General features: G+C 46.2%; 1 protein-coding gene across 10 annotated transcripts in view; it reads left to right on the top strand.

Annotated features, from left to right (window-relative positions):
* Nucleotides 1-20,000, top strand: part of mag (myelin associated glycoprotein) — an 88,209-nt gene that overhangs the window by 50,164 nt on the left and 18,045 nt on the right. For 8 of the 10 annotated variants that reach the window (XM_061881886.1, XM_061881887.1, XM_061881888.1 and 5 more), the window contains 6 exons: nucleotides 12,502-12,552; nucleotides 12,627-12,995; nucleotides 13,226-13,522; nucleotides 15,177-15,434; nucleotides 15,499-15,759; nucleotides 15,838-16,146. In XM_061881886.1, the coding sequence (XP_061737870.1) occupies nucleotides 12,502-12,552; nucleotides 12,627-12,995; nucleotides 13,226-13,522; nucleotides 15,177-15,434; nucleotides 15,499-15,759; nucleotides 15,838-16,146 (1,545 nt within the window). Of the gene's footprint in view, nucleotides 1-4,110; nucleotides 4,212-12,501; nucleotides 12,553-12,626; nucleotides 12,996-13,225; nucleotides 13,523-15,176; nucleotides 15,435-15,498; nucleotides 15,760-15,837; nucleotides 16,147-20,000 lie in introns of all 10 variants that reach the window. The other 2 variants (XM_061881889.1, XM_061881891.1) reach the window with 1 other exon arrangement.

Genomic DNA, 20,000 nt, shown 5'->3' with positions numbered 1-20,000 from the left:
CTAAGAAGATAATAATAATAATAATTACTGAGACTTAATGCACTCCTGAGTGCATCACTTCTGAGATTGAAACATTGAAGTGTTGACTAATATCACTTGAGATGCATTCTCCATTGCAATCCACTCGTCGCGCTGGCCATCTGCACACGCCGGCTGCCCCAACGTGACGCATAAATCCTCTCCTCCGAGCTCATGCAAACATGCACGCTCGAGGCTCCGTGGTTCAGAAAGTAGAAAGGCAGCTCTCTTTATTTGCACTTTCACTTGACCACAGTAGTTGACATTGTTATGGACGTGTAGTTCCACTTGTCCATTGAGCACACGGCGTCAGGAGTCCACCCACACGGAGCTGACACGCTGACGCGTCGCGTCGACACTGAGCGTCTTTCATTCTGCGGGCTGACGTGACGAGGGGCAAACTGACAAACTAGCTCGCCGTGCGACGTCACACTGAGCACGCCGTGCCTTCTTGTGGACTTTAACGCTCGGAGCCAGGTCCTCCAATCCAGCAACTCCAAGACCTCTACTACTACCGACCACGCAGTCTGATAGTTTATATATCAATGATGAAATATTAACATTGCAACACATGCCAATACGGCCTTTTTAGTTTACTTAATTGCAATTTTAAATTTCCCGCAAGTTTCTTGTTGAAAACTTCGCGGAATGATGACGCGTACATGTGACGTCACGCATTGTAGAGGACATTTTGGTCCAACACCAAACACGGCTAAAAGTCGCCTCTGTTCTCTGCGTACTTACACAGTATTTTGGACATCTGTGTTGCTGAATCTTTAGCAATTTGTTAATTTAATAATGGAGACTATAAAGAAGAATGCTGTTGGTGGAAAGCGGTGGATTGCAGCTGTCTTTAGCAACCGCGACACAGCCGGTGTTTCTTTGTATGTTGTGAAGCAGAGCGGTCAAGTGAACATGTTTTCTCTACGTCAACCAGCATGTATTTGGATGGGGAAATTGTGATATATATATATATCTTAGCAGAGACACCATTGGATTATTCGTCGTCTTGCAGCAGCTGTCAAAAAAGGCAGCTGTGAGCTTGGCTCCTCGGCTTCTCTCTGAGACACCGCGTGTTCACCACAGCCATCCGACCTCGAGGTACGTCTTTACAATCTATAAAATCTCACTAAAACACTATTAAAACAATAAGCAGATAAGGAATCTTCCAGAATTATCCTAGTAAATGTATGTAATTACATCTGAAACGCTCACACTGCTGCCGCCCGGAGTCGCCGCTTTTTTATTTTTTATTTTTTTTCTAGTCCTTCACTATCAATATCCTTATTCACGAATCTTTCATCCTCGCTCAAATTAATGGGGAAATTGTCGGTTTCTCGGTCCGAATAGCTCTTACTGCTGGTGGCTGCCATTATAAACAATGTGAATATGTATCACGCGCACATACTTCCGGTTAAGGCAGGGCTTTTCTATTAGCGACCAAAAGTTGCGAACTTTATCGTGGATGTTCTCTACTAAATCCTTTCAGCAAAAATACGGCAATATCGCGAAATGATCAAGTATGACACATACTTAAATAAGAAAATCTCATTTCAGTAGGCCTTTAACATCAGCAGAACCATCAGACACCTAATATTTGTCATCTGTGCCAATATTACAGCGGACCGATAATATTGTCAGAAAGATAATCTTGTTTTGGTGTGACGACACAGATCAACCGGAAAAAAGATACATTTCTCAGAATCTGAATCAGAAGAGTTTTTATTGCCATTGTTTGAGAACGGGTTCACAAACTAGGAATTCTATTTTGCGCAATTGTGCAACATAAAAGACATATCACACAGAATAGGTAATAAAATGAGCTGTAACTGAGCTATCAGATCTTGTTATTGTTCATGGGTCTGATGGACGAGGGGAAAAAAACTGTTCAGGTGGCGGGAGGTGTGGGTCTGGATGGACCATAGTCTCCAGCCTGGGGGGAGAGGGGAGAATAGTTTGTGTCCAGGGTGAGAAGAGTCAGCTGTGATATGATCCACACGCCTCCTGGTCCTGGAGGAGAACAGGTCCTGGAGGGATGGGAGCTTGCAGACAATAACATTCTCAGCAACATACAGTGGAGCAAAAAAGTATTTAGTCAGCCACCGATTGTGCAGGTTCTCCCACTTAAAATGATGACAGAGGTCTGTAATTTTCATCATAGGTACACTTCAACTGTGAGAGACAGAATGTGAAAAAAATCCAGGAATTCACATTGTAGGAATTTTAAATAATTTATTTGTAAATGATGGTGGAAAATAAGTATTCTGTCAACCATTCAAAGCTCTCACTGATGGAAGGAGGGTTTGGCTCAAAATCTTACGATACATGGCCCCATTCAGTCTTTCCTTAACACGGATCAATCGTCCTGTCCCCTTAGCAGAAAAACAGCCCCAAAGCATGATGTTTCCACCCCCATGCTTCACAGTAGGTGTGGTGTTCTCGGGATGCAACTCAGTATTCTTCTTCCTCCAAACACGACGAGTTGAGTTTATACCAAAAAGTTCTATTTCGGTTTCATCTGACCACATGACGTTCTCCCAATCCTCTGCTGTATCAACCATGTATCCATTTTGGTATAAACTCAACTCGTTATGTTTGGAGGAAGAAGAATACTGAGTTGCATCCCAAGAACACCATACCTACTGTGAAGCACGGGAGTGGAAACATCATGCTTTGGGGCTGTTTTTCTGCTAAGGGGACAGGACGATTGATCCGTGTTAAGGAAAGAATGAATGGGGCCATGTATCGTGAGATTTTGAGCCAAAACCTCCTTCCATCAGTGAGAGCTTTGAATGGTTGACCAAATACTTATTTTCCACCATAATTTACAAATAAATTATTTAAAATTCCTACAATGTGAATTCCTGGATTTTTTTGTCACATTCTGTCTCTCACAGTTGAAGTGTACCTATGATGAAAATTACAGACCTCTGTCATCATTTTAAGTGGGAGAACTTGCACAATCGGTGGCTGACTAAATACTTTTTTGCCCCACTGTACGATGCGCTGCTCTCTCTAGGTCGTCCTCCGACGAGCCTTCCATCGTTGCTTCCAGTCATCCCGATTCTCCATACATTTGGCCAGTTCCTTGGTACTCTGGGCTCCGGCATCCTTCTTGAGTACGTCCACGTATGTTTGTGTGGGACGTCCTCTTGACCGATGCCTATGTGTTGGTTCCCACAGCACCAATTTGCTGGCTGGCAGCTCCTGATGTCTTTGGCAGTGTCCTGCAAGTCTCATTCTCCTTACACCAGCATCTCGGTCGGCACCTTCAGTTTCCTCAACTGCAGCAGGACAGAAGCTCCGCTGATCTCTTTTACCACAATTTTCTCACCGCAACCTGCTGGTTGACAAGTGGTCGGGAACCATGTTCGCTTGACCGCTCTGATCCATAGTAAAGCTTCACCTCCGGGAATTTTAAACAAGGAATCACCGTGTGTTTGTGTGGCTAAAGGCTAAACCTTCCCAACTCTATCTTTCTACTTTGACTTCTCCATTATTAATTGAACAAATTGCAAAAGATTCAGCAACACAGATGTCCAGAATACTGTGTAATTATGCGATGAAAAGAGACGACTTTAATCGGAAGTGGTGCTGGCTAATATGTCCCCTCCAACCAATAACGTCACAAACATGCGTCATCATTCCGCGACGTTTTCAACAGGAAACTCTGCGGGAAATTTAAAATTGCAATTTAGTAAACTAAAAAGGACGTATTGGCATGTGTTGCAATGTTAATATTTCATCATTGATATATAAACTATCAGACTGCGTGGTCGGTAGTAGTGGGTTTCAGTAGGCCTTTAATGCATAACAATTAGCCGGGAGACAGCTCGTATTTTAGAACAGTCAAAAGTCTGGGTGCTACAGTACTTGATCTGCCCAGTCAAGTCCCTGCTTTAGGTTCTTTACAGCATAGCCTTTGGTCACATGACTAAAATACCCGCGTGAACGCTAAGCCACATTGCACACATGTATCTTTTAAAAAATATATTATGCCCGGTCCACTACTGGTGTGAAAGTAACCTCATTTGAGTATTATGTTTCTAGAGATGTGGGGGGTGATGACACTCTTAACTTGTCTTGTTCCAGAGAAAACGGTTGACAAGCTGCCTGGGTGTGAGTGACCGCCCACCAGTGGAGTGCCTTTTCCTGCCAATCATCTGTTTGTTTTGAACCGTCACAATTCAAAGGTATTCCAGCTGCTTGTATTGATACAAATATTTTAAAGGCCTACTGAAAAGAGATTTTCTTATTTAAACGGGGATAGCAGGTCCATTCTATGTGTCATACTTGATCATTTCGCGATATTGCCATATTTTTGCTGCAAAAATTTAGTAGAGAACATTGACACTAAAGTTCGCCACTTTTGGTTGCTAATAAAAAAGCCCTGCCTTTACCGGAAGTAGCAGACGATGACGTCACCGGTGTGAGGGCTCCTCACATCCTCACATTGTTTATAATGTGAGCCTCTAGCAGCAAGAGCTATTCGGACCGAGAAAGCGACAATTTCCCCATTAATTTGAGTGAGGATGAAAGATTTGTGGATGAGGATATTGATAGTGAAGGACTACAAAAAAAAAAGGCGATTGCATTGGGGGCAATTCAGATGTTTTTAGACACATTTACTAGGATAATTCTGGGAAATCCCTTATCTTTCTATTGTGTTGCTAGTCTTTTAGTGAATTAAATAGTACCTGATAGTCGGAGGGGGTGTGTCCACATGGAAGTCACAGAGCTGCATGGACGGCGCAAGCTCTGCTGATCTCCAGTAAGAGGCGACTTTTTACCACAATTTTCTCACCGAAACCTGCCGGTTGACAAGTAGTCGGGATCCATGTTCGCTTGACCGCTCTAATCCATAGTAAAGCTTCACCTCCGGGAATTTTAAACAAGGAAACAGCATGTGTTTGTGTGGCTAAAGGCTAAAAGCATCCCACCTCCATCTTTCTACTTTGACTTCTCCATTATTAATTGAACAAATTGCAAAAGATTCAGCAACACAGATGTCCAGAATACTGCGATGAAAAGAGACGACTTTTAGCCACAATTTCAACAGGAAACTCCGCGGGAAATTTAAAATTGTAATTTAGTAAACTAAAAAGGCCGTATTGGCATGTGTTGCAATGTTAATATTTCATCATTGATATATAAACTATCAGACTGCGTGGTCGGTAGTAGTGGGTTTCAGTAGGCCTTTAACACAGTATTTGTCACAGTAACAACCTGTCCCAGCGTCCAACTGTTGCATCATAAAAACTTTAATAGCTAATACAGTTACGACTGTCTTTGACTCTGATTTGTTTGATGTATTTTTTTCAAGAGCACAGCTTACGGCGATCCCCTTCCTCCCAAAAAGCGTATCTCTTTGTGAGCTAAAAAAAAAAAAAGAAGAGCACTCAGTGCAATAAAACATATTTCACAACCAAGACATTTAGTCACACTTTGTTTATTGGACAGGCCTGAAACGCACACACAGTGTTTTTAAAAGTAATGTCTGTTTGCGAACGTCAAGGGGAGTCTGTCAGGGCAGAGAGCGATTCACATCTGTCGCCCTCTGGCCCACAGAACTGTAGCTGAGTGATTCAGGTTCGGTTCACGAAACCTACAAGAACTGACTGGTTGTCGCTGAGGACGTGATTCAGGTTCACGCTGCACTCACTCACTCATTCCGAATCAGGACTCGCGAACCTACTGACACAGAGAACTGACTGTGTCGCGGCGGAGGACGTCACATTCAGGTTCTCGTTCAGTCACTGTGCGCGTCGTTCATTGGGTGCTGAGGGCTTGTATCGACACCGAGATCTGCCGCTGGGGAAGGTGTTACTGACTGACTCATGATTCCCCGACCTGCACACAGAACTGCTGCTGCAGATATGATTCAGGTTCACGTACTGAACTGTACTGACTCTGGAGCTGTGTCAGTCACTCACTGCCTGGTGTACTGCATGCACAGAGCTGTGTAGGGACTCGCGTTTACCCTATTTGCTGCTTCTCCCGCGAATGTCTGCACTGTACTGTACTACGCACGGCCCCCCGCCCCATATTTTTTTTCTTTTTTGGGGGGGGGGGGGGGGGGGCGATTCAGTGAACAAATTTTTCGAACGACTCAATTTAAGGAACTGATTCTAGTGATTCAGTACAGTCAAAAGAACTGCCGATGCCATCACTATCTGACACCCTTTCAAAATGCTATCTGCGTGCCGGCCGGCTGGTCATATTAGAGTTGCGACCCCCATCTGAACGTATACGCTACTGCAAGCCATACTTGTTTAACAGCCATACAGGTCACACTGATGGTTGTAATATAAACAACTTTAACACTCTTACTAATATGCGCCACACTGTGAACCCACACCAAACAAGAATGACAAACACATTTGAGGAGAACATCCGCACTATACAGTAACACAACATAAACGCAACAGAACACATACCCAGAATCCCTTGTATCCCTGCTCTTCCGGGCTCCGTTATACACCCAGCTACCACCAACCCAACCCCGCCCACCTCAACCGACGCACGGAGTGTGTGTGTGTGTGGGGGGGGGGGGGGGGGGGGGGGACCCTTGGTTTATACAAAGCACAAAGTAAAAAAAAAAAAAAAAACCTCTGTATGCAGTATTATTAAATTATACATTTCCAAAGAGTTAGGTGGCACCCATTATTTTCTTTACTTTGTGAAACGGGTCAAAATGGCTCTTTGAGTGGTTTAGGGCATGTCCCCATCGTAATGTTTATGTTTAGTTTTTGTTAGGGTTGGAGAAATTAAACGCGTCCCCACGGTGGGATACCAGTAGCGAGTGACATCCAGGCGGAAACGTTTCCTGGGTGAGAATGATGTAATACAATGCCTCGCCATAAGTGGCGCTGTAAGCAAAAAACCCACTGAAAAACACCAAAGCTATAGAACATGGGTGTCAAACTCTGGCCCGCCGTGTAATTTCATTTGGCCCTTGAGGCAATATGAAATTAACATTAGAGCTGGCCCGCCGGTATTATAAGGCGGCGGTGCCGCGGTAACACCGCATTCACTCGTACTTGCCAACCCTCTGGATTTTCCCAGGAGACTCCCAAAGTTCAATGCCCCTCCCGAAAATCTCCCAGAGCAACACTTTTCCCGATTTCCACCTGGACAACATTATTGGGGGCGAACCTCAGAGGCACTGACTTTAGCGTCCTCTGCAGCCTGGCATCATGTCCACTTTTCCCTATTTAACCAGCGTGCCAGCCAAGCCACATAACATACATACATAAATTGTACACACACATAAGTGAATGCCAGTCATACTTGGTCAACAGTCATCCAGGTCACACTGAGGGTGGCCGTATAAACAACTTTAACACTGTTACAAATATGCGCCACACTGTGAACCCACACCAAACAAGAACGACAAACACATTTCAGGAGAACAACCGCACCGTAGCACAACATAAACACAACAGAACAAATATCCAGAATCGCTTGCAGCGCTAACTCTTCCGGGACGCCCCCAACCCCCGCTACCACCAAACTCCGCCCACCTCATTATTTTATTTTTTAAATTTGTTAGCCTGTGGAAAAAGTTACTGTTGATATTTACCTCAGGAAGCTGCAAATAGAAAAGAGCCATTATACATTTTTTTAAATGTTGTTTAATATACCGTTGATGATTTTTATTTTGTTTTTTGAAAGTTGATTTTGCACTATTAAGTGATATAAGCGGCTTCACGGTGGCAGAGGGGTTAGTGCATCTGCCTCACAATACGAAGGTCCTGCAGTCCTGGGTTCAAATCCAGGCTCGGGATCTTTCTGTGTGGAGTTTGCATGTTCTCCCCGGGAATGCGTGGTTTCCCTCCGGGTACTCCGGCTTCCTCCCACCTCCAAAGACATGCACCAGGGGATAGGTTGATTGGCAACACTAAATTGGCCCTAGTGTGTGAATGTTGTCTGTCTATCTGTGTTGGCCCTGCGATGAGGTGGCGACTTGTCCAGGGTGTACCCCGCCTTCCGCCCGATTGTAGCTGAGATAGGCGCCAGCGCCCCCCCGCGACCTCAAAAGGGAATAAGCGGTAGAAAATGGATGGATGGAAGTTATATAAGCATTGCTTGTTCCATATTCATTGTTGAATCAAATCATTGTAGCAAACTGAGCAATAATTAACGTTTTATTCATGGATTTCTCTTGCTACTCTAAGGATTGAATGTTTGATTCAGTCATTATTGTTATTTTATTTTCAAATGTATTATTAGCCTGTAGAAAAAGTTTATTTTGATATTTACCTCAGAAGGCTGCAAATAGATCAGAGGCATTCAGTTTCTATTTAAATTGTATTTGATATGTCATTGATATTTTGAATTATTATTATTATTATTTGAAACTCGATTTTGCATGCCACTATAAAGTTATATAAGCCTTGCTTGTTTAATATTCAATGCAAATCTTGTTTGAGTCCCTTTTAAAAGGTTAAATGGTTCAACCTCGGCCCGCGGCTTTGTTCAGTTTTAAATTTTGGCCCACTCTGTATTTGAGTTTGACACCCCTGCTATAGAAGAAGAAACGGCACATAAAGTTCTATTCACCCGCCACACATCAAACCCCACACAAAAAAGTGACGATAGTGGATGCACACACAAATACGTGACTTTTGTTTGGACAGACGACTGGGTAGAGCTACTTCTGCTAGAAGCTTTTAAGTCTCACCTTAAAACTCATTTGTATAATTAGTCTTCTCCGTCAGAGATTGGACGTCAGACTGTCTCCGAGATACAACATCCTCACTTTCACTCCTAAATGTTTTAGAATGGATGACGAGGCTTAAGTGTTCCCCGGGGGGTTGGACGGATAAGACTAGCTCTGCCTCACATCTGCCGTCGTTTGCCCTTGGTACTCACTTCTTGTTGTTGTGGCCCACGTATCGGACTGCTGCGATGATGAAGGCGATGACCGCCACTCCTCCGATGGTGCCCACGATCACGGCCATCAAGTACTTTTCTGCAAAAGGAGGATAGGAATTGTGATGATCCCAATTCAAAATGGACCGATACAACTTTTTGAAATACCAGTATCGGTCTAGCTCCATCCTATCTTGCCGATTGTATTGTACCATATGTCCCGGCAAGAAATCTGCGTTCAAAGGACTCCGGCTTGTTAGTGATTCCCAAAGCCCAAAAAAAGTCTGCGGGCTATAGAGCGTTTTCCGTTCGGGCTCCAGTACTCTGGAATGCCCTCTCGGTTACAGTTCGAGATGCCACCTCAGTAGAAGCATTTAAGTCTCACCTTAAAACTCATTTGTATACTCTAGCCTTTAAATAGACTCCCTTTTTAGACCAGTTGATCTGCCGTTTCTTTTCTTTTTCTTCTATGTCCCACTCTCCCTTGTGGAGGGGGTCCGGTCCGATCCGGTGGCCATGTACTGCTCGCCTGTTTATCGGCTGGGGACATCTCTGCGCTGCTGATCCGCCTCCGCTTGGGATGGTTTCCTGCTGGCTCCGCTGTGAACGGGACTCTCGCTGCTTTGTTGGATCCGCTTTGGACTGGACTCTCGCGACTGTGTTGGATCCATTATGGATTGAACTTTCACAGTATCATGTTGAACTTTCACAGTATCATGTTAGACCCGCTCGACATCCATTGCTTTCCTCCTCTCCAAGGTTCTCATAGTCATTATTGTCACCGATGTCCCACTGGGTGTGAGTTTTCCTTGCCCTTATGTGGGCCTACCGAGGATGTCGTAGTGGTTTGTGCAGCCCTTTGAGACACTAGTGATTTAGGGCTATATAAGTAAACATTGATTGATTGATTGATTGATTAATTACACTTAATTACATAACTGCAAAATATCGAGAATGTTGACTGAGAGTCCTGCCGATTTTTATCCGTTGAAACTCGCCCCATTCTACGGCATCAATCAATCAACGTTTATTTATATAGGCCTCAATCACAAGTGTCTCAAAGGGCTGCACAAGCCACAACGACATCCACGGATCAGCACCAACATAAGGATAAGGAAAAACTCACAACCCGGTGGGACGTTGATGAGAATGACTATGAAAAACCTTGGAGAGACCGGATGCAATGGACGTGGAGTGGGTCTGACATAATACTGTGAAAGTCCAGTCCATAGTGGCTCTACCATAATAGTGAGAGTCCAGTCCATAGTGGATCTAACATTATAGTGAGAGTCCAGTCCATAGTGGGGCCAGCAGGAGACCATCCCGAGCGGGGATTACCCCAACCGATGCACAGGCGAGCGGTCCACCCCGGGTCCCGAATCTGGACAGACAGCATTTCATCCATGGCCACCAGACCTGTGCCCCCCTCCTCCCCTCCAAGAGGGAGGGGAGGGCAGAGGAGAAAAGAAAAGAAATGGCAGATCAACTGGTCTAAAAAGGGGGTCTAGTTAAAGGCTAGAGCAGGGTTCACCAACGCGGTGCCCGCGGGCATTAGGGAGCCCGTAAGGACCAGATGAGTCGCCCGCTGGCCTGTTCTAAAAATAGCTCAAATAGCAGCACTTACCAGTGAGCTGCCTCTATTTTTTTTAATTGTATTTATTTACTAGCAAGCTGGTCTCGCTGTGCTCGACATTTTTAATTCAAAGAGAGACTAAACTCAAATCGAATTTGAAAATCCAAGAACATATTTTAAAGACTTGGTCTTCACTTGTTAAAATAAATGCATTTATTTGTTTTTTTTCTTTCTTATAACTTTCAGAAAGACAATTATAGAGAAAAAATACGACCTTAAAAATGATTTTAGGATTTTTAAACACATATACCTTTTAAATTCCTTCCTCTTCTTTCCTGACAATTTAAATCAATGTTCAAGTAAATTTATTTTTATTATTGTAAAGAATAATAAATACATTTTAATTTAATGCTTCATTTTAGCTTCTGTTTTTTCGACAAAGAATATTTGTGAAATATTTTTTCAAACTTATTATGATTAAAATAAAAAAAATATATACTTGCAAATCTAGAAAATCTGTAGAATCAAATTTAAATCTTATTTCAAAGTCTTTTGAATTTCTTCTAAAATTTTTGTTCTGGAAAATCTAGAAGAAATAATGATTTGTCTTTGTTAGAAATATAGCTTGGTCCAATTTGTTATATATTCTAACAAAGTGCAGATTGGATTTTAACCTATTTAAAACATGTCATCAAAATTCTAAAATTAATCTTAATCAGGCAAAATTACTAATGATGTTCCACGTATCCTTTTTTTTTTTTTCAAAAATATTCTAATTAGCTATTTTTTCTCTTGATAGGTTGATTGGCAACACTAAATTGGCCCTAGTGTGTGAATGTGAGTGTGAATGTTGTCTGTCTATCTGTGTTGGCCCTGCGATGAGGTGGCGACTTGTCCAGGGTGTACTCCGCCTTCCGTCCGATTGTAGCTGAGATAGGCGCCAGCGCCCCCTGCGACCCCAAAAGGGAATAAGCGGTAGAAAATGATGGATAGTTTTTCTCTTCATTTTTTTTCGATTGAAATTAGGATTTTAAAGAGTCAAAATTGAAGATAAACTGTTTCAAAATTTAATTTTCATTTTTTTCGTGTTTTCTCCTCTTTTAAACCGTTCAATTAAGCTGTTTTTTTTCATCATTTATTCTCTACCAAAAATCTTCCGTAAAAGGAAAAAAAATGTACGACGGAATGACAGACAGAAATACCCATTTTTATATATATATATATAGATTTATTTATTAAAGGTAAATTGAGCAAATTGGCTATTTCTGGCAATTTATTTAAGTGTGTATCAAACTGGTAGCCCTTCGCATTAATCAGTACCCAAGAAGTAGCTCTTGGTTTCAAGAAGGTTGGTGACCCCTGGGCTATCCATCCATCCATTTTCTGCCGCTTATTCCCGTTCGGGGTAGCGGGGGGCGCTGGCGCCTATCTCAGCTACAATCGGGCGGAAGGCGGGGTACACCCTGGACAAGTCGCCACCTCATCGCAGGGCCAACACAGATAGACAGACAACATTCACACTCACATTCACACACTAGGGCCAATTTTAGTGTTGCCAATCAACCTATCCCCAGGTGCTAGAGTATACAAATTAGTTTTAAGATGGGGCATCCATCAAATGTGCTTAGACTTTGCCGAATTGAATAGTCGGCAAAAATTAAGACACCACTACTGTACAGGTAATGTTTAAAATATGTTGCACTTAAGCACTTTAAGTTATGTAGAAGAGCCTGTGTAGCCACTCTTTCTCCGAGCTCGGAGATTTGCCTTTGAGTACAAGGTGAGAGAGAATCGGTATCTCGATTCTTCTGTGTGTCTTGCATGTATGGAAAATTGTTCATAAAAAAATTTACAGCCTAAGATTTTGAAGTAGCCGTTAGCATTGGACTGTCAACTTATTTTCTACCAAGTCACAGTTGAGTTAAAATCAAAGCTCCTCTCATGTTTCTAAGTGTGAGAAGGTGGAAATGACTCAGGCTGTAAATGACGAAGACGATGATTATGTGATATAACTAACAGGATATTGTATGTTCCAGAGACCATGTGGTGTTTGACGCTGCTCTTACCGCTCCTGTTAATCATCAATGGTAAGAAACTTTTATAGGACGGTACAGCAATTCTAAGACTATCAAGCATCCCTTAGTTTTACTTCTACTTCTAGACGTCGCTTCCCAGTGGACCGTTTGGTTACCGCGGGACATCTCGGCCATGACCAACACATGCGTTGTCATCCCATGCACGTTCATGTACCCGTCCGGCGTCCGGCCATACCGTGGTGTTCACGGCGTCTGGTATTATGGCCAGCCCTACCCTCAACTCTTTCCGCCGGTCGTGGCCAAGTCGCGCACGGATGTCGTGCATGAGAGCTACAAGGGTCGCACCAAATTGCTGGGGGACCTCCAACAGAGGAACTGCACCTTGCTCATCAACAGCGTCGGACCAGAGCACTCAGGGAGATACTACTTCCGGGCAGACCTGGGCGGGGCAAACATGTACACCTTTCCGGACTTTGCTGAACTGAAAGTTCTGGGTAAGACACAAATGATGGATCGATACAATACATGTAACGGACCGTACTCTTGGGAAACTACTATTAGAAAGAAAAGTCTCAATGTCTTTCACTCTTCTTGGAAGTCTACTTCCAGGATTCCCCAAAGTGTGGCACCACAAACACCCAAAATGTCTTTTTAAAAAAAAGCTTTAAGAATCAGAAGTCGAGTCAATTGTCAGATTGAGCCAGCATTATTGTTCTTTCTTCAGAACAACCCAGCATCGACGTCCCAGAGGAGATAGTCAGCGACGAGAGTCTGGAGCTGACATGCTACGCTCCTGATAACTGCCCCGACTTGACCCCTGAGATCCAGTGGATGTACACAGACTACCTGCCAGACCCGGAGTTCAGCTCTGACTACGTGGAGGAGGGCAACACCGCGGTGGTGTCCAGTACCCTGACATTTACGCCCAGGCCGGTGCACAACGGGCAGTTGCTGGGCTGCAGGGTTTACTACCCCAACACCACGCTTGTCTACGAGAGGCTGGTCACTCTGGACATCAAGTGTAAGTGGAATTTAATAAACATCTGAGTTGAATTTAATGCTCGGACAAATGTCCTTTCATGATTATTCACCTGTTCACCATACTATTTATTTCCATTCCTATACTATGTATGATCACACTCCTCAGCCTTCCCGGTAAGGTTTATTCAGGTGTACTGGAGAGGAGGCTACGCCGGATAGTCGAACCTCGGATCCAGGAGGAACAGTGTGGTTTTCGTCCTGGTCGTGGAACTGTGGACCAGCTCTATACTCTCGGCAGGGTTCTTGAGGGTGCATGGGAGTTTGCCCAACCAGTCTACATGTGCTTTGTGGACTTGGAGAAGGCATTCGACCGTGTCCCTCGGGAAGTCCTGTGGGGAGTGCTCAGAGAGTATGGGGTATCGGACTGTCTTATTGTGGCAGTCCGATCCCTGTACGATCAGTGTCAGAGCTTGGTCCGCATTGCTGGCAGTAAGTCGAACACGTTTCCAGTGAGGGTTGGACTCCGCCAAGGCTGTCCTTTGTCACCGATTCTGTTCATAACTTTTATGGACAGAATTTCTAGGCGCAGTCAAGGCATTGAGGGGTTCCGGTTTGGTGGCCGCGGGATTAGGTCTCTGCTTTTTGCAGACGATGTGGTGCTGTTGGCTTCATCTGGCCGGGATCTTCAGCTCTCACTGGATCGGTTCGCAGCCGAGTGTGAAGCGACCGGAATGAGAATCAGCACCTCCAAATCCGAGTCCATGGTTCTCTCCCGGAAAAGGGTGGAGTGCCATCTCCGGGTTGGGGAGGAGTTCAAGTACCTAGGAGTCTTGTTCACGAGTGGGGGAAGAGTGGATCGTGAGATCGACAGGCGGATCGGTGCGGCGTCTTCAGTAATGCGGACGTTGTACCGATCCGTTGTGGTGAAGAAGGAGCTGAGCCGGAATGCAAAGCTCTCAATTTACCGGTCGATCTACGTTCCCATCCTTACCTATGGTCATGAGCTTTGGGTCATGACCAAAAGGATAAGATCACGGGTACAAGCGGCCGAAATGAGTTTCCTCCGCCGTGTGGCGGGGCCTCCCTTAGAGATAGGGTGAGAAGCTCTGTCATCCGGGAGGAACTCAAAGTAAAGCCGCTGCTCCTCCACATCGAGAGGAGCCAGATGAGGTGGTTCGGGCATCTGGTCAGGATGCCACCCGAACGCCTCCCGAGGGAGGTGTTTAGGGCACGTCCAACCGGTAGGAGGCCACGGGGAAGACCCAGGACACGTTGGGAAGACTATGTCTCCCGGCTGGCCTGGGAACGCCTCGGGATCCCCCGGGAAGAGCTAGACGAAGTGGCTGGGGAGAGGGAAATCTGGGCTTCCCTGCTTAGGCTGCTGCCCCCGCGACCCGACCTCGGATAAGCGGAAGAAGATGGATGGATGGATGGATGGATACTATTTAATATAAATGCTGGCCTCTCTGTGTGTCTTGCGACTGATTGCCAAACATTCCAGGGTTAGTTAGTTTAGCAACCACAGTTCAATAGCGGTATACCTGAGGATTTTCCTAGTTAAAGTATCCTCAGTGGTCCCTGATTCCATTTTATCTGGGTGATGTTGGTATATTGTATAACTCCGGAACAAATTGATCAAAGCTTGCATCGTAGACAGCAAGAACCGACGGTTCTTCATCTCTGTGTCCTCTCAGATGCTCCACGCTCAGTGTGGGTAAACGTCTCCTCAGAGGTGATGGAGGGAAACTCTGTGACTCTGCATTGCGAGGTGGACAGTAACCCTGCACCCAGGATCTCCTGGAAGTTCGGAGACCAGGAATTGATGTGGGACACGGAGTCCAACCTCTCTCTTACCTTAAATGACGTAACCCCTGCAGAAGAAGGAGTCTACACCTGCATCGGGGACAACGGCTTCGGCGTCATGAACACGTCTCTCTACTTGGCCGTCAAGTGTAAGTCCTCCAAAAAAGGTTTCGAGTGCGTTGAATCCAATGAAAAGACTGACTCTTCTTGTAGATCCTCCCCGCGAACCCATTGTCAACAACTCCATGACGGTTCTGGAGGGAACCTCGCTCGCCCTGCACTGCAGCACTCAGGGTAGCCCGGCACCGACACTTACCTGGCTGAAGGACGGGGAACTGGTGGGCATGATCACTGCGGATGAGCTGTCAGTGCTGGAGCTGGAGGGCATCACTCCACAGGGAGACGGGCAGTACCGCTGCCTGGCTGAGAACGAGCACGGCCGGGCCAGCAGCTCCCTGAACATCACAGTGGAGTGTGAGTACGACATCGCATTTATACTCCCGTAAAAACCTTGAACAACTACAAAAACAGTCTAATTTATGTCCATGCCAGACGCTCCAGTTCTTCTGGAAGAGTCCAAATGTACCGTGGTGAGGGAGGGCGTCCAGTGTGTCTGCATGGCCACAGGAAACCCGGAACCCACCATCGAGTTCTACCTACCTGACTTGAACATCACCATCAACGAAACAGACGGCCGGTACAACTTCTACACGCACACGGACGGCCAGACCTCCACCGGAATGATCAAGCTGCGGGAGAAGGGCGAGCGAGTAAACAACAACGGTCCTGCCGTCAACGTCCATTGCAGCATCTCCAACGTGTACGGAAGAGAGAGCATTCTCCTGGAGCTCCAACAGGAGAGTGAGTGAAAGATGACCGTCAACTAGGGATAAACATATTGATATCGGATATTGCGCCGACATCAGCAGTAAAAACGAATCATTGTAATTTCCGGGCTATAGAATAGAAACCGCATCCATCTAATTGTGGGAGAGATTTTATTTTGTACTTATAGTGGCTGCTACAAGCCGCAGGTGTACTAAACCCAAAACCAGTGAAGTGGGCATGTTGTGTAAATCGTAAATAAAAACAGAATACAAGGATTTGCTCATCCTTTTCAACTTATATTCAATTGAATAGACTGCAAAGACAAGATATTTAAAATATTTTTGTTTTGCAAATAATCATAAACTTGGAATTTAATGACAGCAACACATTACAAAAAAAATTGGCACAGGGGCATTTGAAGAGTTCATACGCAAAAACCGATAAACGCCATTTTGATAAAGTTTAGCCCAGCCTCGGTAATATATAGTCCGCCACTTCTATTGTGGTATACCAAAATCAATTTGTTTGCAAATGCGGACAAATGCCGCTTTTAACGTCATTTAGTTCAGCGATTTATTGCAAGAGCCGATAAGCGCCATGGATCATCTACCACAAAAGCCGATATATCCGTTTGCCCAACCAGCGCTGCAGTACGGGATCACGTGACAAACAAAATGGGGTCGCGCACGGACTCACTCAGTGTTGTTATCCACGCATGAATAATTTGGAAGCTTCTCCTGTGAACACTGTTAAGCCAGCGAAAAAAACTGACCTGTTGAAGTTATTTGATGTTGGCGCTAGCACGCGTGTCCGTGAGTTTTACACCGCTGCGTTAAACGATGTTGTCGAGCATGGAGCTAATGTCGATAGCGATGATGAGTGAGCTGTTATCTGCACAGGAGTGTTTTTGATAGGCAAACCAGGTTGAGCATTTGTGGTTGTTTTATTAATAAAACATTGTCTTAATTGCAACACTTTTTTTTGTTTTTTCATTTTGTGCTGAAAGCACAAGGTAAATATGTGAGGTCACAGTTCCAAAAAAGCATGTCCGGTTAGCAAGTACGAAAAAACAATGTTCGCAGGGACAGCTAGATTTATGCGTACCAAGGGACCGAAACTGTTAAATAATGAAGTAAAGAAATGTGAAAAGTTGTTACGTTGAAATGTGGCTTTCGATACATTTCACGTTCTGTTTTTCTCTCTATCTTTATATTGAATATTATGCGAAATAAGGACCGCAAAGAAAACGATTTTGGAGGTATCTGTTTTTGCGACATATCATAATTTGGATATATCTGCTTTTGACGTAAAACCACATCAAACACTCTTACTTGAAAGCCATTCATTACATCAGCATTTCTTAAAAGTTTAGGCTTTCATGACTTGCGTATGCTCCTCTCTGAGCTGCAACCTTATCGTGGTAGAGGAGTTTGCGTGTCCCAATGATCCTAGGAGCTATGTTGTCCGGGGGCATAAAGCCCCCTGGTAGGGTCTCCCAAGGCAAACAGGTTCTAGGTGAGGGATCAGACAAAGAGCAGCTCGAAGACCTTTATGAAGAAGAAACATCATGGACCCAGATTTCCCTCGCCCGGACGCGGGTCACCGGGGCCCCCCTCTGGAGCCAGGCCCGGAGGTGGGGCACGATGGCGAGCGCCTGGTGGCCGGGCCTGTTCCCATGGGGCCCGGCCGGGCACAGCCCGAAGAGGCAACGTGGGTCCCCCCTCCAATGGGCTCACCACCCATAGGAGGGGCCATAGAGGTCGGGTGCATTGTGAGCTGGGCGACAGCCGAAGGCAGGGCACTTGGCGGTCCGATCCTCGGCTACAGAAGCTAGCTCTTGGGACGTGGAACGTCACGTCACTGGGGGGGAAAGAGCCTGAGCTAGTGCGCGAAGTCGAGAAATTCCGGCTGGATATAGTCAGACTCACTTCGACGCACAGCAAGGGCTCTGGAACCACTTCTCTCGAGAGGGATTGGACCCTCTTCCACTCTGGCGTTGCCGGCAGTGAGAGGCGACGGGCTGGGGTGGCAATTCTTGTTTCCCCCCGGCTCAAAGCCTGTACGTTGGAGTTCAACCCGGTGGACGAAAGGGTAGCCTCCCTCCGCCTTCGGGTGGGGGGACGGGTCCTGACTGTTGTTTGTGCTTATGCACCAAACAGCAGTTCAGAGTACCCACCCTTTTTGGGAACGCTCGAGGGAGTACTGGAAAGTGCTCCCCCGGGTGATTCCCTTGTCCTACTGGGAGACTTCAACGCTCACGTTGGCAACGACAGTGACACCTGGAGAGGCGTGATTGGGAAGAATGGCCGCCCGGATCTGAACCCGAGTGGTGTTTTGTTATTGGACTTTTGTGCTCGTCACAGTTTGTCCATAACAAACACCATGTTCAAACATAAGGGTGTCCATATGTGCACTTGGCACCAGGACACCCTAGGCCGCAGTTCCATGATCGACTTTGTAGTTGTGTCATCGGATTTGCGGCCTCATGTTATGGACACTCGGGTGAAGAGAGGGGCGGAGCTTTCTACCGATCACCACCTGGTGGTGAGTTGGCTGCGATGGTGGGGGAGGATGCCGGACAGACCTGGGAGGCCCAAACGCATTGTGAGGGTCGGCTGGGAACGTCTGGCAGAGTCTCCTGTCAGACAAAGTTTCAATTCCCACCTCCGGAAGAACTTTGAACATGTCACGAGGGAGGTGCTGGACATTGAGTCCGAGTGGACCATGTTCCGCACCTCTATTGTCGAGGCGGCAGATCGGAGCTGTGGCCGCAAGGTAGTTGGTGCCTGTCGGGGCGGCAATCCTAAAACCCCTTGGTGGACACCAGCGGTGAGGGATGCCGTCAAGCTGAAGAAGGAGTCCTATCGGGTCCTTTTGGCTCATAGGACTCCGGAGGCAGTGGACAGGTACCGACAGGCCAAGCGGTGTGCAGCTTCAGCGGTCGCGGAGGCAAAAACTCGGACATGGGAAGAGTTCGGGGAAGCCATGGAAAACGACTTCCGGACGGCTTCGAAGCGATTCTGGACCACCGTCCCCCGCCTCAGGAAGGGGAAGCAGTGCACTATCAACACCGTGTATGGTGCGGATGGTGTTCTGCTGACCTCGACTGCGGATGTTGTGGAGAGGTGGAAGGAATACTTCGAAGACCTCCTCAATCCCACCAACACGTCTTCCTATGAGGAAGCAGTGCCTGGGGAATCTGTGGTGGTCTCTCCTATTTCTGGGGCTGAGGTCGCTGAGGTAGTTAAAAAGCTCCTCGGTGGCAAGGCCCCAGGGGTGGACGAGATCCGCCCGGAGTTCCTTAAGGCTCTGGATGCTGTGGGGCTGTCTTGGTTGACAAGACTTTGCAGCATCGCGTGGACATCGGGGGCGGTACCTCTGGATTGGCAGACCGGGGTGGTGGTTCCTCTCTTTAAGAAGGGGGACCGGAGGGTGTGTTCCAACTATCGTGGGATCACACTCCTCAGCCTTCCCGGTAAGGTTTATTCAGGTGTACTGGAGAGGAGGCTACGTCGGATAGTCGAACCTCGGATTCAGGAGGAACAGTGTGGTTTTCGTCCTGGTCGTGGAACTGTGGACCAGCTCTATACTCTCGGCAGGGTTCTTGAGGGTGCATGGGAGTTTGCCCAACCAGTCTACATGTGCTTTGTGGACTTGGAGAAGGCATTCGACCGTGTCCCTCGGGAAGTCCTGTGGGGAGTGCTCAGAGAGTATGGGGTATCGGACTGTCTTATTGTGGCGGTCCGTTCCCTGTACGATCAGTGCCAGAGCTTGGTCCGCATTGCCGGCAGTAAGTCGAACACATTTCCAGTGAGGGTTGGACTCCGCCAAGGCTGTCCTTTGTCACCGATTCTGTTCATAACTTTTATGGACAGAATTTCTAGGCG

The sequence above is a fragment of the Nerophis ophidion genome, linkage group LG21 (assembly GCF_033978795.1).
Source record: "Nerophis ophidion isolate RoL-2023_Sa linkage group LG21, RoL_Noph_v1.0, whole genome shotgun sequence".
Lineage (NCBI taxonomy): Eukaryota > Metazoa > Chordata > Actinopteri > Syngnathiformes > Syngnathidae > Nerophis > Nerophis ophidion.
This window is presented reverse-complemented; position numbering and strand designations above follow the sequence as displayed.